The sequence below is a fragment of the Sceloporus undulatus genome, chromosome 3, assembly GCF_019175285.1.
Source record: "Sceloporus undulatus isolate JIND9_A2432 ecotype Alabama chromosome 3, SceUnd_v1.1, whole genome shotgun sequence".
Taxonomy (NCBI): domain Eukaryota; kingdom Metazoa; phylum Chordata; class Lepidosauria; order Squamata; family Phrynosomatidae; genus Sceloporus; species Sceloporus undulatus.
In genome coordinates this window covers 86,005,111-86,023,526 of record NC_056524.1, presented here as the reverse complement: position 1 = coordinate 86,023,526, position 18,416 = coordinate 86,005,111, and the positions used below count along the sequence as shown (strand labels likewise).

Here is an 18,416-nt window from a genome sequence, read left to right as displayed (position 1 = left end):
ACAGCAATTATGAATCTAAATATCACTTCAATATTTTGAGTAATGGAATCACTACACTAAAAAGCTAATGATGAGCTGAAAACGGGGGGTGGGGACACCAAGGAAAGCAGAAAATGGGAAGGAGGAAGTTTGAATACATTACTAAAATGCACTAAAGAATCTTTAAATACATTTAATATAGGACAGTGAAAAGAAACCATGCATTAGCCTATAACCTGCATGAGCCTATTAACTGACAGACCAAGTTATCCTCAATTTGTTGTTGCACTGCTGTTAATCAATGCCATTCTGATGGAAAGGAAATTTTATTTCACTGAGAGATTATTATCTATATTTCTTTCCATACAATTGTTGGCAAAATTTTCTTTTTTTAACATAATCTCTTACATTCTTCTTCTTTTTAAAGTAACAAAAATAGTGCAATTTAATTTTTTAAAAAAAATTAAAAACAAATTGGAATCCAATGTTCAAATATGGACCTTTTTGGGTTTTCTAAAGATTCTTTTCAGTCTTTTATAAAGCTGTCAGTGACACAAGCAAAGAGCAGCAAAACAAACAGAAAATTAGGCAAGCTACAATTTACACTGAATTACAGCCAAAATTTTACACCACGATTCCTATGGAGAGAATATATTACAAGAAGAAAGAATACAAAATCTGCTAGAATGAGTCCGGAACATTTGGTTTCTCAGAATCCAATCCACCTAATAATATTCACCCATAGCACATTGCTATGTGGCTTATGGCTTATTGTTTCCAAAGAGTCTTGCTGTTGCTAATTGCCCTTAAACCAGCTTTGACCTATGACTACCCAATAAACAAGAGACCTCCAAAATACCCTATTAGTAATAGCACTGCTTAGGTCTTTCAGAGCTGTGCTTTCTGTGATTGTCAGTCCACCCTTATTGTGGTTTTTCTCTTTTTCTGCTGGCTTCAACTGGAAATAATGGACATGGATGATTCTGACTTTGGTATTGAAAGAGTTATATTTGCATTTGAAGATCTTATCTAGTACTGTCATAGCAGCTCTTTCAAGTGCTAGTTGTCTTCTGATTTCTTCACTACAATCTCTATTTTGCTTTAAGACTAAGCAAAGATAAAGAAATGTTTTAACTATTTCAGTGTCTTCTTCATTCACATTGCTGTCATTGTTGTGTTCTTTCAAATAGTTTCTAACTTATGATGATTGAAAGGCAAATCTATCAGTTGTTAGTTGTTGTTTGGGTTTTTTGTTTGTTTGGCAAGATTTGTTCAGAGGGGGATTGTTTTTACCTTCCTCTGAGACACCCAATGGGTTCCCATGAACAAGGAGGAATTTGAACCCTGGTCTCCCAGCGTTCTGTTCCAACACTCAAACTATGATATCATGCTGGCTCATTCATGTTACAGTTAGGTTTATGTAACCATTCTTTTTATTTTCTTGGTGTCTGCACTGTCTTCTTTGTCATTCTAAATCTTTGCATTCTTCTCCTAGTGATATTCCTACATTTTTGGTGTTCGTTCCTCCAATTTTCTGTTAAGGTAGACTTGAGTCAATTGACTCAGACTCCAGTTGGACTCAAGGCACTTCAATGACTTGAGTTAGACTCATCTCGGCAATAAATGATGCACTGACTTGACTCGACTTGTGACTTGTTCATTTTTAGCAAGTGACTTGCTGGCCTAACTTCATCCAGAAAAAGTAAACACATAGGCAATGGTCTTGAGACCTGTTAAGATCTCCTCAGCTGCGTGTCCTCGCTGCACATCAGAGGAGCCTTCTGAAGCTTTTAAAAAGCTTTAGAGGGACCCTTCTGTCTCAAGTGGAATGTGTTTGCTGTTTCCCTCAGAGAAATTCACCCCACCACCCTATACTATGGGGGTGAGTCTTGATAATATAGGTCTACTCATCAGCCAGCCTTCAAAAGCTTTAGAAGGATCCTGTCGCCTCAAGCTCATTGCCTAACGCATTTGCTGTTCCCCTCCGAGAATTTTTTATACCTACCTTTATGTCTTCTTGATTTTCTAGTTATTGAAAATACATACACACACAAAACCACTGCCACCTCCTTTTCTTTCTGTTAGGCTCCCAGACCTAAGACTCAACTTGAGACTTGACAGTATCTTGCAAGGACTTGAGACTTGACAGTAGAGACTTGGGTCCAAAACACACTGCAGAAATAATCCAGTTTAACACCATTTTAACTATCCTGGCTCAATCCTAGGGAATTCTGTAAACTGTAGTTTTGTGAGACATTTAGCCTTCTCTGTCAGAGAGCTCCGGTACCACAATAAACTACCATTCCTAGGATTCCCTAGCACTGAGCCAGAAATAATCAAACTGGATTATGTTTGCAGTATGTGTTGGACCTTGGAGTAAAAGACTGGAATTTTCACACAGCCTTTCTTAGATTTCTAGTGTCTCTTTCTTTTCTGAAGCCAGCTTGGATGTCTGGTAAATATCTTTTACTGAAGAAATGTATTCTCAAGTAATTTTTCTCAAACTTAGCTGCAGAAAAAGGAAAATAATATCTACAATACAGTGTCTTAAAATAACATGTTAGATGGTTAGAGTAATTTTATTTACATTTAATAAATGCATCCTACTCTACATTTAAGAGTCTTCCTTGTTTTTTTGGCAGTCGACGCTAAACCAAGTTTGGTCAAATGCATCATGGGTAGTGGCCAATTTTTACTGTTGTTGGCTGTATTTCAGGTGGACTGGAAGAGACATTGCATCACTTCTGCCTGTCATTTTGGCCAGTTCGAGGATAATGTTTAATTTTTTCAGGGCTCTGGAAGGAGAACTAGGAGTCAGCATCTGCAACTGGCCTGGGATCATTTTGACTGATTGTGGGATGAAAAAAGTTGTTCAAAATTGAAGGAAAATTTAAAAACAAATATGAGTTTGATAAAGTTGCCACGGGGAGGCCTTAAGGCTACAAAAATTGAGCTTTTTAGAGTAAGTGGGCAATTGTGGAAGAGTAGGAGGCATTTCCACCATGTTTTGGGACTGTGCCATTTTAAGTCCAGAAGAAGCCTTTAAAAAAAAAACAGTGAACAGAAGTTGCTATATTTTTAAGGCCTCTCTTGGGCCTAATTGGCCCTGGGTGAACTTAAAACATTGTGGAAATTCCACACAAATCTTCTAGGGTGCATTTGGGACCCCCCCCCAAAAAAAAAGTTTGAAAAAAGTTTGAAAATTTCTGCAAAGATTTCATTACAACTTTGTTTGACCCTGGGGGGCATTTGGGAGCAAACAGAAATTTTTGGAATTTTTAAAAGCATTTGAGGGAGTCTTGAGGGGCATAAAAATGGCCCTGAGGGCCATTGAGACCAACAAGGTGCACTTTACCCACCCTTGTTTTATAGTAGCATCTTTGATCCTGGGGCCCATTTATACCATGCAGGCTTTGCACTATATTTTCTTTATTTCCATAGCTACATATTATGGAATTCTGGGGTTTGCAGTTTGGTGAGGCAGTCAGGCTGAGAATTCTAAATGACACTCTTTAAAATGACCCAGGATTCCATGGGAGGTTGTCATGGCAATTAAAGTAAAATTATAGCACAATAGCTGTGTACTGTGAATGACCCCTACGTCTACAGTATGGATTCCAAAAGATAAAATGTTAAGGAAAATGCAACATGGGACATACAGTAGTAGAAATAAAACATGTATGTGAAAGTCACAATGACTAAGCAAGAGAAATTAAGAAGCCACACAGGTGAAAAAGCTAATGTAATTTAGAAGTCTTGAATGTCAAGGACAGAATTATAGAATGTACAATTGGAAACACCTGAGATTCATTAAGTGTACAAGGTGAAATGATGAAATTCTTAAGTATGGGTTGAACTATGTGAACCAATCAAAATGAATGTACACGCCCACTGGGTGGAAACTGACTAAGTGGGTGGTGATTAACAATGGCTATAATAATTGCTATGTTTGCCAATGTATTGTGTGGGTAGTTGTGGATAGTTGGAGTGTTTTGGAGATTGTGAGGGCATTAGTATTTGTATATAGTAGAATAAAGTAGATCTTTTATATAAGACTACTGAGTTGTCTGGTGTCTTGAGTGAAGATACAAGAGCCAGCAGAATCCTGGAGAAGTTTGGAGACTTCTCAGGAAGAAGAGTGAGAAGGCTTGGAGAGTTTGTCAGGGTCTTCAGCCTATTCTCTGAAACTCTGCTGCTTTGGAGAAAAGCCTTAACCACTGACCAAAGCTGGTCAGCACCGCTGCATAACAAGGTGGTGAGTTAGAGCCAGAGGTGAAGAACTACAGCTCCCATCATCCCTGACATAAAATGGTACTATAAGCTGAACATATTTCAGAGGCCTTTAAAATTGTCCATAAATCCAAGACCTGCCCAGTTACCACAACCAATCTTAAATACAATGGTTAACCAATGTTTACTCCCCAGCAGTTTTCTTTTACTGCTACATACCCTATCAAACTGTTATTAAATCTTGATGGCTGCAATTTCTTTCCAGACTTCCTGATCACTAGAGAACAAATCAAAAGCGCTGTTGTTGATGATGACCCACCTACATATGAATAAGTCACCAACATATGCCAAGCAGAGGGCACTAATTCACAAGACGTGCATTTGGTTTGTAGCAGGACTAAAATAGCCTGTCTTTCAACAGTACAAAGTTTGCTGGATGACTTGTCTAAATCTAGACAAAACAGCCAACCCACTGTTACATGCTCCATAAGTGTGTGTGATAGTAACTATGCAATTTGCTAAGAGTACGTGCAATTAAAGTATTAAATTCCATGTGCTAGTCATAAACCACTCCAGTAATTTTGACGTGCCTATCCTTTTATGCAAAAATAAAAACTGTAAAGGAATGGAAAGTTATCTTGATCTCTTGGCCAACAGGAATATTTAACCACTATTCAAAAGACAAAGAAGGTAACTGCTGCTCACTCGGCTCATCTGGTCTGTTGGCAAGGAACAGAACCAATCACCTTTAGGTTTCACTGTACATCTGCTGCCTTACACTAAGAGTCTGAAAGAAATTCAGTTGTATTTTGAAAATTGCATTCTGATTTTACACTTAAAACATCACTGCCAAAAAACTGTCCTAATTAATACAATGCTTCAAAATATATGAACCTCCTGCACTTACACCTGCGAAACATAGCCAGTATTTTTGAAACAACCACAGGAAACAGCTGAGATCCTGCTACTCTCTCACTCCGTTGCTCAAAAGGAGCACCTGGTAAGACTGTCACCTTATGCTACAAGTTGAGGGAAAGCGAGAGAAAGAAATAAAACCACTGATGTAGGCTCTTTCAAACACATTTACCAAAAATCCACAATATTTCAAAAACATGACTGACTTAACAAACTTAAGCCTGCAAGCACAGTTTTGCTACCACAGTTTCCTGCTTTATATTTCTCCCTAGCCCCTATCAGCAAAATCTTATCATTTCAGCTAATGCATATTGAAAGAGTTTGATATGTTCTTTGGTTTTATAGCACACAAAAACCTGAAACACCACAACTTACAGTTAGCAGTTCTTGGAATAGTAATGCCCTCAGTTCCTATTACACATCTCTCTGTTTCCTTAGCACAAGCCAAGTACCAGCGAAAAGCAGGTTGATTACCTTGTGGTTCTTTGAGTGGTCATCTGTGAATTCACATATATGGGATTCTTCTCCTCCTCGCAGCGGCTACATGACAGGAGCCAAGGCAAAGGTTAGCTAATTGGCTGGGCCTGCAGCCAATGTCATGTGGTTACTCCTCTGTGGAGAGGAGGCAGCCTGAACATCTGAACGATAACAGCCTTTGCCCTTCTCTTCCTCCCTTCCTTTCTAGTCAGGGGCAGTCCAACCTCCTATCAGAAATGCTTCAACCCAGCCTCACTTTTGCCATTTTCATCACAAGGAAAGGAGACCAAGATGGAGGAGAAGGAAGGAAGGAAGGAAGGAAGGAAGGAAGGAAGGAAGGAAGGAAGGACTAGCAAGCAAACAAAGGGTCTCAGCACTTACTCGACTATGTAAAAAAAATTATGTCAAAAAATTGACCATAGAATCCTGGGTCAACTTATATATGGATCAATATGGTAATACTGCTCAGAGGGAAGTACCTCCTGACACTCCATTCTCCTTACCTCGGCAGCTGCTATTCAGCCAAGACATTTGTGTGAATGTTTCTGCTTTCCCAGAGAGCAAGGAAAGGGCCGGGTTGGTTTTGCAAGGGGGCACCTGCATTTGTGTGTGTGTGTGGGGGGGGTTCATTTACATCCTTTCTAGCATGCTCCTAAGTTGCACCCTAGACTTATCCCAGAGTCATATCAAAATCCAAAGTTTTGGCCCCAAAACCTTCCCTCGACTTACACATGAAATCAACATCTACATAAATATAAACAGTATGTAAATTCAAAGGCTTTCGCAGCTGGCATCCATAGTTTTTGGTGGGTTTGGGGGCTATGAGGCCATGTTCTAGAAGAGTTTATTCCTGGTGTTTCACCAGCAGCTGTGGCTGGCATCTTCAGAGAATGCTGGCATGGAAGAGAGTGGGGTATATATACTGTTGCTTGAGAGGAAGTGATTTACATGTTAATCTGTGTATTGTTCTGTTGTTGAATGGCAAGGTCTCTGGATGACTATTTAATGATCCATTGTCTGCTGGGAAACCCCCTCACCTTGGGTGGTTTTCATTTGCATTTGCTGGGTCTTGATTTTGGTGTTTTTCAGGACTGGTAGCCAAACTTTATTTTTAAGGGTTTCTTCTTTCCTGTTGAAATCATCCAGGTGTTTCTGGATTTCAATGGCTTCCCTGTGCATTCTGACCTGATAATTGTTCACATGGTCCAAAATTTCAGTGTTTTCAAACAGCATTCTATGCCCAGGATGGTTTATAACTTGTTATATGTGCCCTTCTATCTGCTCCAACTACAAACTGGTGGGAAGAAGCAGGAAAAAAAGACATCCCTTCCTCTCCAGAACCTCTGATGAAAAATTTAAGAACTGGTGTAATTGTTAATGGTTCAGTATTCAAATACTCTTATTGGTTTTAAATATTGAGTTAAATGGGGGAGGTCTGTGACAATAATATATAAAGTGGGTCTTCCCCTTATGCAGGGATCCATTCCGGATCCCTCTGTGTAAGGAGAACTCAGCGTGTGCTGGAGCCCCATTATAAATAATGGGGCTTGCCCCTGCAACGTACAATGGCGCAGTGGCAGCATGAACGCCATGGGCGCGTGCCCCATTACTTCTTCCAGGGTGTGCGAGGGGCTTTTTCAACACGGCTTTCAGCCTATGCTGAAAGCTGTGTATGCTGCACTCACGTAAAACGCGGGTGCACTGTATTTAAAGAGCGTCCCTCTTAAAGAAAAAGAATGGCTCTAAGCCATTCTGACAATAAATAAGTTAGAAAATCTTTATGGCTAGGGAACAAAATATGCATAATCATTATAGCCATTACAGAATCTTCTTGTCACCTCAAACAAATGGTTGCTCAACAGATGCACCCCATCTTTTAATCTGTCAAGTAGCCATACAGTGATGCAAGTGTGAATGGACTGAGGACCTCTCGAACTACACAATTACACAGATACTATTCCACTGTAAATGCTGCGATTCCATCCTATGGAATCTTGGATTTGAAGTTTAGAGAGAGATGTTTAGAATTCTCAGCCAAAGAGCTCTAGTACCTCACCAAACTATAAATCCCAGAATTCCAGAGGACATTGCTATGGCAATTAAGAGTAGATTCACAGTGCTATAGTTGTTTAGTGTAAAAGAGCCCTTTGCTCTGTTGCAATCAAATACTAACAGTTAAACCTTCTACATCAGGTAAAGCTTTGGGTTTTCTTATTAGTAGAGAATGAGATGTGATTTTTGAAAATGAACTAATGTGATTTGTGTCCCTGTCCTCTTGCATTATAAACAGTTCTAATGTTTCAAGCAGTAGATAAGTCATGATGCAATTAATCATTCTTCTGCGTAACCTTTACTATATTTGTATAGCATGAGAGATAGGATGGCTTGGCAGTTTGAGTGTTGGACTAGGACTCTGGGAGACAAGGGTTCAATTCCCTGCTCAGACATGAAAAACCACAGAGTAACCTTGGGTAAGTCATACTGTTTCAGCCTCAGAAGAAGAAACCTGTGATATTTTGTCTTAAGGTTGCCATAAGTCAGAAATGACTTGAAGGCATACAACAACAACACCATATCCAGTAAATAATTCCAAATTAATGCACAATAAAGTCATTAAAACAACATAAAATCAGGACTTTGAAAAACCCAGACTATTTGTAAACAATTTAAACAAAACAAATATCAGGCAACCTACATCACATGCTACAAAGGGAAAGGTTGTTTTAATTTGAAAATAGAACAAAAATAATTTACAGAACTATAATCTAAAGCTCAAAAGAAATTACCATTTACTAGAATCTAGTAGAAACTAATATGGCTTCTATGTTTATTGGTATTCGACACCAGGATCTCTTACATTTTTTTAAACTTAAGGGAGGTTCACATGGGAACAGACATTTCTTAAGTCACCCAGAGCTTTTAGGAATTCATAGGTCAAAGCCCAGCATTTTTAATTAGATTCAGAGATGCACTAATAACTATTGTAAGTATTTGAACATAAACATAATGCAGCCATGCACATTTAAATCCTGACATCAGTTCAGCAGTGATATCCTGTATCAGTTCACATTTCCAAACCATCTTCATGGATAGATGCCATGGGCAGTGTGTGTTGTAACATGACATGCTATGAGTACTCAGGTTTCTCTTTCAAATAATGGTGCAAATGATATGTCACCTGAAGGTAGGCCATAGTTGTTAGCTGAAAATCCAGGAACAAAACTGGGTTGAGAAGCACCTCCAAACCATGAACGCCCAAGGGAAAAAGAAATGCCAACCCACACAGGCTTTCTCTTTCCAGTCACTCCACTATCTTTATTTTCTTAGTGTCTGGGTTAAGAATATTATAACCATATCTAAAGATCAAACTAAATGTTACACAGAATGGCTTTATCATCAATACTTTTAAGAGAAAGGGACAAAACGACATAGTAGTCTGTAACTGGGAGGATAGAACAGGTGGAGGTAAGGTACTTAGCCACATTTGTTGCAGATAATGTTTCTTTTCTACCTAAAATTCATCCTCTCCCCAAGCATCTTTTATTTTCCACATGAGGGAAAACAAATGGGAAGTGTAATTCTAAAGAGTGAAATAACCAGAAAGACATGGATAGTTTGCCCCCTATGATTGTAAGAAATGTTCTCATATCTCCCTCTTAACATATGCTGTGGTCCTTTGGGGTTTTCTTTCATGATACTAGTTTCATTCTACCTTCAAAAATAGTTTGGGCACATACATAATCTAAACAGCAAAACCCTATCTAAACAAGAGGATAGAAGTCTGTGACACAAGACAGTTAACAGGTTTCACTTTGTACTCACTCTTACAAAGTTGTCAGGGAACAAACCTCTTCTGCCTTTGAGCTGTCCTTCCCACCAGCCTCCATCTTCTTTCCTGATATTGGTGATTATGTCACCTATACTGATTGTCAGCTCATCATCATGCTGAGCCTTGTAGTCAAACTCCACTATCGCCTCCACTAGAAGGGGAAAATAGAAACAGACATTACAGAATTAGGAAAGCCATTTTACAAAACTCACAAATATCTTCTGTATCTGGAGAGATTTAAATCGAACAAAACATAATGGGGGAAAGTGCAAAGCAATTCCACTAGGAGCATTCAATAAAGCAACATACAGCCTGAAAAATGAAGAAACCAAAAGCAAATGTACAGTTTTTAAAAACTGATCTCTTTACTAAAACAATGTGTGTCTAATCAACTATCTTCCATATCATAATAGAAAATGCATATTATATGCAAATAAAAACTATGAAGTTTTGAAAATTCCTGAAGCATAGCCAGAAGCAATAATTTTCAAATCACACAGCTGTAAGTTAATCAAATCTTAAAAATCATCTTAAGACTTCCATCTTCATCAGCAGTTGTTATACAATACATAAGCTAAACTTTATAATCTTTAATATGTATTCATGAAGAATCATCCAGATATTCACCCACAGGAAATACAGCATCCTAAATAATCCTTTAAAATACAAAAATGTCTTGCCAGCAGTATCAAAGATCTAAAGAAGCAATGTCAAGTCCTATGGTTTTAGAATAGTATCAGAGCAGCATTTCCAATATCCTCCACAGTAGAGAAGGCATATATCAACAGATATGGAAAACAAAACACTGGCCAATGGATTGGAAACAATCAATTTACATCCCTATCCACAAGAAAGGAGACACAAAAGACTGCAGCAACTACAGTATAGGCCCATAGCACTAATCTCCCACGCAAAGAAAATCATGTACAGAATTCTGCAGCATAGATTCCAACCATACATGGAGAGAGAAATCCCAGAGGTCCAAGCAAGGTTCAAAAGAGTAAGAGGCACTAGGGACCACACTGCAAACATACAATGGCTAATGGAGCGCACCAAGGAATTCCAAAAGAAAATCAGAATGTACTTCATAGACTATAGTAAAGCCTTTGACTGCATAGATCATGAAATGCTATGGAACGCCCTTAAAGACATGGGAGTGCCAACACATCTGATAGTCCTGATGAGGAATCTGTACTCAGGGCAAGAGGCAATAGTTAGAACAGAACACGGAGAAACACAATGGTTCCCAATTGGCAAAGGGGTCAGACAAGGATGCATCTTTTCACCCTCTCTTTTCTACTTGTATGCAGAACATATGATACAATAAGCAGGCTTGGAAACTGAAGGAGGAGGAATGAAAATAGGAGGAAGGAACATCAACAATCTAAGATATGCAGATGACACCATACTATTAGCAGAAAACATTGGAGACCTAGAGCAACTACTGAGAAGGTCAAGGAACAAAGTGCAAAGGCAGGCTTACTGTTGAACATAAAGGAAACAAAAATAATGACCACAGAGGATCTTCACACTAGACAATGAGGAAATAGAAATAGGAAAAGAATTCCTATACTTGGGATCAATCATAGATCAGAATGGGGACTGCAGTCAAGAAATCAGAAGAAGACTAAAAATGGGGAGGGCAGCTATGAAAGAACTAGAAAAGGTCCTAAAGAGCAAAGATATACAACTAAGCACGAAAGTCAGAATCATACAAGCAATTGTATTCCCCATTACCATATATGGATACGAGTGCTAAACAATTAAGAAAATGGTCAAAAAGAAAATAAATTCAGTTGAGATGTGGTGTTGGAAAAGAGTGATTAGGCCACCATGGACAGCAAAACAAAGAAATAGATTGGTCTTAGAACAGATGAAATCTGAAATTTTCCTGGAGGCAAAGATTACTAAACTGAGGCTATCATACTTTGGGCACATCATGAGAAGACATGGCTCATTAGAAAAGACAATAATGTTGGGGAAAGTGGAACAAATAAGGAAGAGAGGAAGACCACATGTTAAATGGATGGACTCAATTAAGGTGGTCATGGTATGAATCTACAGAAACTGGGAAGAGTAGTGGAGGATAGGGGGTCTTGGAGATGTCTCATCCACAGGGTCGCCATAAGGTGAGATCAACTTGAGGGTGATTGACAACAACAAACAGAATGCAATAAAAATGTAATTTTGAAACACATTAATACTAAATTTAAAAGATAAGTCCTGTTGAACTTTATAGAAGTTATTACCCACAGACAGGCATAGATGATATTTTATTTTCAAGGAACACATATTTCTCTCATACAAGGCACATGTACAAGAAAATACAAAGTTCTAATGCAGCAAATGTGAAGCTCTATCACAATAAATGCTTCAGGCGTCTTTGTTAATTCTGTCTTTTTTGGTACCACCTGCAAATTTTATGAGCATGCCCTCTAGTTCTTCATTCAAGTAATTTACAAAGATGTTGTTCACAGGAGAAGCAGTCACCTATCACTTCTCACCAGGACCTCTTGACAGAGTGGACAATTAAACACCAAACAAACAAAGCCTAGAGAGTAATCATCTGCTTAGCAATTTGCTAAAGAAGAAAGAAAAAAATTCTAGCAATTCATCTTTTCCTATCCTGTTTATATATCTCTAATAGACTTCCAACATTTAAATAGCATTCATTTCAATCTCTTGTTAGGATTTCTTTTCCCAGATTAGCTTAGAATATACTACAACCATACTTTCCCTTACATGGAACTGTTCCCCCTCCCCTGGTTAGTATTTCCATTATTTTCATCTTTCTGTAGTCCTCAGTCCATTAGTAGTTTGTATACAACAGGAAGGAAAAGCCAAGCTTAACATAGATTTTGTATTTCACCACAAGTAGTTGCTATTTTGTGTGATTCAACATCTGATTATAAGCAGTTCACTGCATGTTAGGAATTAATGGACTCTTTAAGTTGTATAGCAGCATTTGCAGTGTTACTTGCATGCTGTTCAGCATGGCATTTTCCCCATAGGTGTAATTCTTAGTTGTTGTCGCCACTGATACAAGCATCCTGGTAAATAACCATCCCAGTAGTGCTGTTCTGTTGAGGCAGCCTGCCAAAATCCAGAACAGCTGCATTTAGAAATCCCAGACTCTTTTGGAGCAAAATCATCCCCAGGACACATTCCTTCAGCATATTTACAACTTAAGAGGTTCAAGGAGCAAGTAAAGAAATACCAACAAGCATCAGCTTTCAGTGTAGATATCTACTTGTGCCATAAGTCAGGATTGGAGTTGTCAGGGAAACAAGCAGCTGAGACAGCAGGGATACACAGTTATTAAGATGATAAAATGTAATATCCACATGACTATGCCTATGTTCTATAGCAGCTGACACTCCTTAATGTGTAAGGGGGAAGGGGCAGAAACCAATATTCAGAGGTGGTTTTGCCACTCCCATCCTCTGAAATATAAGCTACGGCATTTGGTATTCATTGGCGGTCTCCCATCCAAGTACTAACCAAGTCTGATCCTGTTTAGTGTCCAAGTTCAGATAGGCTCTGGTGCCTTTTAGGATAGACACAGAATGCAGTATAAAGAAAACTAACTGACAATATTATATCTCACTCATTAAAGCTAAAACTTCACCCCAAATGAGTTCTTCTAACAATCCAACACATGAGGATCATGCCTGGTAGTTTTTAGTTTATTCAAAGAGCTACCTGCACCATATATTTCAAGTGCAAACCCCACAGAGAGAAAAAAAGTTTATTTCTCCTGTGCTGCTACTTGTACACTGTCAAATAGACACATCACAATATGTCTGCTAATATAAACAACTGTTCCTTGAAAATGTCTGCTAATATGTCTGCTAATACGAACAACTGTTCATTTAATTTGTTTTAAATTTTAACAGTACATTTCCACAAATATTCAAATAACTGGAAGATTTAGGTATTTGGACAATTGGAATTTACATTTCAGTGCAAGCACAGAGTTATCAGAGCAGCTGAGAAGAAAAGAACAGAAGTACCAGTTCCTAAACACAAAATGTGATAGCCTTATACTTAGTTTTGGTTGTTTTTAAATGCTGTTAAGTCGACTTCGACTCTGGCAACCCAATGAATGGGAGAATGTTTATATGTACATGCTACAAATACATACAGATTAAGTGCTGCACAGTGCGAGTTCTGCATTTTCTGGGTAGATTTAGAAGAGTAATGTGCTTGATGAACATTAACTAAGATGAAACTATACTGCACCTTTTGTGATGTTCAGCAATGTTTATCCTCCTTGTTTTTGCTGTTGTTGTGCCTCCAAGTTGTTAGGTGAACCTATCACAGGGTTTTCTTGGCAAGTTCCTACAGAGGGGGTTTGCCACTGCCATCCTTTGGGGTTGAAATAGTGTGACTTGCCCAAGGTCACCCAGTGGTTTACATGGCCAAGCCAGCATGAGAATCATGGTTTATCCTCCTTACTCACTGTTTTCAATAGAAGTCCACCTGTCCCTGGACAGTTAATACTGAACATTTTAGTAACCAGGAGCCAATGGATTGTTTCCTGCCAAGAAAGAAGTGCTTTTTACACACTACAGAAGTAGTATACACCAGCTGTACATTCATTACATAAACAGTGTTGAATTTATGTCCCTTTGGATAAGGTCCAGCTGCACAGAAGCCTGTGACATCCTCAAAACAGGACTTCTCTCACTCACCACCTTCACAGGTGTGGCTGGTGGAAAGACAAGGTAATACCTTCCTGGTGGCTCTCCTAGGCTCTGGAACTCCCTTTCCAAAGAGGAGAAAAATTGCCTCCTCCTTGCTGTCTTTCCATCAGGAGGCAAACACTTTTTTAAAAATTTCAAAAGACTGGAGAACTACAGAAAGAGCTTCTTAGAGGTGCTGTATTATTTTATTTCACCATTTCCAAAATGTTTTTTGTCATTTTTAATTGTATGTTTCTATATATTACGGACAGTAAAATTCCCTTTTGATGTTGATCTTTTATATATTTTATCTCTATTGTATTTTAATTTGTAAGCCATGTTGACTAGCTGTTTGAGAGAAATTATATTTATAACAATATAAATAAGTTTATTGTAATAATCATCCTTTTACTTATTTCAGTGGGACTTACACATGACTTGCTTCTTCTCGAACCAATCAATTATTATAAGTAATATTTCAATTTATGAAGCCCTTAGAAATTAAAATGATCTAACTGTGGGCTGTTGCAGTTTCAGCTGAGGAAGTGAGGCTGGGGCAGACCCAGGAGAATTAGAACCACTCTGTTTGTAGAAAATCCCTCCACAATCACTGTCTGTTGCCATTATACATCTAAACTGTACAAAGCAAACACAGGGGAGCATATATTTTCTGGGGATCAGTATGGGAGTATCTGGAGATAACTACTTACTTCCTGTTTGGAAGTATGCTAGTACAGTATAATATTTTCATCAGCTGTGAGTATTGTTCAACACACTGCAACATCGTGCAAACTTTATTCACCAGAACAGCAACAGGTCAAGAAAAAAGTTCCTGGCTTCTTGACTAATGTCAATGGTTTTTATTAAACAAAGCAAACACAGGGGAACAGTTAACCACATGAAAGGTTTTCCTGAGAAAAAAAGGACTACAATAGGGGAAATAAATCACATAAAACTTTAATTATGTATCACCAAAGACTTACAGGAAAAAATATAAATAAAGAGAATTAATCCCATATGTCTCTGCATGCCAACTCAACCTTAATTACAGATATTTAGGTTACTGCTGGCCAACTTCTTTTACCTACCGATTAAGAACTAGTAGATCAACAAATAATAGATCAGCAAAGAGAAAGCCAGTAGTGGTGTAAGCACTGGACTATGACTCTGGAGACCACAGTCCAAATCCCCATTCAGTCATGGAAACCCACTGGGTTACCTTGGGCAAGTCACATTCTCTCAGTCTCAGAGGAAGGCAAAAGCAGACCTCCTCTGAAGAAATTTTGTCAAGAAAACCCATGATAGGTTTATCTCAGGGTCACCATAAGTTGAAAGTAACTTGCAGACAATAGCAACAGCAACAAAAAATTAACAACTGATGCATATTTAGATATCTAATAACAAAATTAAAGTGTGCTAATCTAAGTATCACTAGCACATATCCTACTATTGAAAGAAAGTAATGTAGTCACACACAAATAACAATTCAAAGGAAGGTAAAGTAATTTTCTCCCCACTATGGGAGAAAATTAATATTTCTCGACAGAATTTTTCTGGCATTTGAAAGTACAGTACTGAAGTATTCCAAGGAGAAGGATCCGTGAAGAATAATGCTGGATCCAATTTAGCCAGGAAGTGTGTTGATTTGCTCTGCCATAGAGAAGGAAGAGCAGGCCACCAGGCACATTCACAATTTACTACCCCTCAAATTGTGCAGAAAACTGGCCTATTTCACATCAAATGCTGTGGGCTGGTCTGTTGTAATTGTGGCTGAGATGCCATTGTAGGATCTGCAGAATTTGAGAGTTCACACAACAGTTCAGAATTCATGGAAGCCCCAAGATCTCATGAGAGACCACCCAACTGTAAGACTTGAGAATGCCTGATCTAGGTCTACCCCAAGTAATCCTGGCAGTCTTGCATTGATTGGCTAGTAGTAGGTCAGTTCTATTTCAGGTACTTTGAGAAATAATTTAAATGCAGTTACAGACCAACAAATGTCCATCTACTTAATTATTTTCTCAGTTGGGGTTCCCAACTGTTAGGAACCCCAATTTTTGACAAGGAAATGAATAACTGAGGATATTCTTTCCATCCTCAATGGCTTTACATATTACTGTTTGGGTGTACAGTCAACCCGTTCTCGCAAATCCATGGTCTTGAATATTCACGGAGAGGCGACTTCCATTAATTTCAATTTGGCATGCTTACGTGGCATGCGCCCTGCACACATCTGTGGGCATGAGCCCCAATCAAGCCTATGGGGCTTGAATATCGGCAAGTCTCCATTTTCATAGGAGGGGAAGTCTGGAATTGATCCCCTACAAAAACGGAGGGCCGACTGGATACTACTGTACTTTTTTCCCAGTTTAAAATGCACACCTAAGGTGAGTCACAATTTAAAATCAACCCAAGAAGAAAATTTGGAAAAGGCCTGTCCCAGAGGCAAGGCTGTATTTGATCATCCTGGGCGGGGGGGGGGGAGTATAAGATGGCATTCTGTGATATACCCTAAAAAAAACTAGATTTAGACAAATCAAAAGGTCAACAACATATTAAATTGAGCCCAGAAACAAACTGGCAACCAACCTTTTTTTCTCAGCATTGCCATTATAATTTCTGTGGAGGTGCACAGCCACATTCTAAACAAGCTGATACTTCTCAGCATCTACATACAATGAGACCCATGCAAAGTGTACTACACACATCAGGCCTCTTAAGATTGTGAAGGTGTCCATGATCATTAACATTACAGTGCATCCTTTGTTTATGCGGGGGATCCGTTCTGGATTACACCGCGTAAAACAAATAATGCATATGCTTGAGCCCCATTTAAATGAATGGGGCTCGTGCATGCGGCGGCGTGGCGGTGCAGCAATGCATGTGCGCCATGGGTGCACGCCCCATTTGTCCCTATGGGACACGCCACCCTTTCCTCCCCACGCGACTTTCAGCATATGACGTGGGCGCATTGTATTACTACCAAATGCACAATGCTAAATGTGACACCCTCGTGTAGACTTTTTTCCCCTCTACTTAACATTGCTTTACACAAACTGTTTTAAAGAATGATAATTGGGAAAAATATGGAGTTGAAGGAACTAAGTGTCCTCACTTTCTCTAACCCTTTTCAAAACAGGTTTCCTGGAATTGCCTGAAAAGGCAGTAATGAACAACAGAAATTATGTTTTGAAACGTCACATATTTAACTCCTTATGGTTGTCTTCTGAGTGATTAGAAAAATCTGTATCCACTTACTGCTTTTGCTTAAAAAGCAATAAAGTCTTTGACAACACTGCTATTGATAAATTAGCAAGATGCAACATACCAGATCTTTAAAATTAAAAGCCTTATGTCATTCTCATTCATAATTAGAACATGTAATTTAATTCTGCTCTAGAAATTGCTAGGCATGGTCCAAAATGTAGTTGACTCTTAACAGACTGTTTTTATTTTATCGCTACATTGTTACGCAAACTACTGAGGCTGCAGTCCTACAGATATGTTGAGACTAAATTCTGTTGACCTCAATGGGATGTACTATGCAGTAGATACAACTATAAGAAACCAATCCATATTATATGTAACCTGTTGAAAGTAATAGTGATATGGGTAAGAAAAATGCTTTGTGAATTGGTTCCAAGTTAATTTTTCAAAATGGAAAGGCACTTGCATTAGAACATGCACACATGAGAACCAGGATCAAACCTTTTATTAAGAAAATTTAACATACTGGAACTAGGAAAGGTAAAAGTATTATATACGTGACACGAGAGATACAGTACATTGAAAAATTCACTGCTTCAAAACAGCAAATTTGAATATAAAATAGCTGTTAGATTTGAAGAAAAATGTGCTTCAGATCTCTGTCAGATGCCTCTGCCTTTGTTATTCTTTTATACTACATTTCCATGCTAAGATCCTACTTTAAAATGAATCCAAAGAACTGCATGATTATATAACACATTAAAAAAGGGTGAGATTCAGCATCCAGTACTTCACTGTCAAAAATCGTGTGTTACTATACAAGCTAGGAGGGATGAAAAATTATTGTGGCTTCACAAGGTTGCAGATCCTTGTCTGAAAAGGGACAAGTACTTTCTCACATCTTCTTCTTAAAATACAGCTATTACACCTAGGGGGAAGGCAAGGTCAGAAACCTTGTAACATTACCATTGCTATCTTACATTCCCGAGTCACCTGCAACGACAGATACTCTCTCCTAATTATACAAGCTAAACTCAAATCATAGTGCACACATCTTACATTGACAGCATGCAACAATTACAAGGGATGGGGAA

General features: G+C 38.5%; 1 protein-coding gene across 1 annotated transcript in view; it reads right to left on the bottom strand.

The window, feature by feature from the left end:
- SH3KBP1 (SH3 domain containing kinase binding protein 1) overlaps positions 1-18,416 on the bottom strand; it is a 260,100-nt gene that overhangs the window by 223,833 nt on the left and 17,851 nt on the right. The window contains 1 exon segment of the mRNA XM_042458735.1: positions 9,424-9,581. Within this exon segment, the coding sequence (XP_042314669.1) occupies positions 9,424-9,581 (158 nt within the window).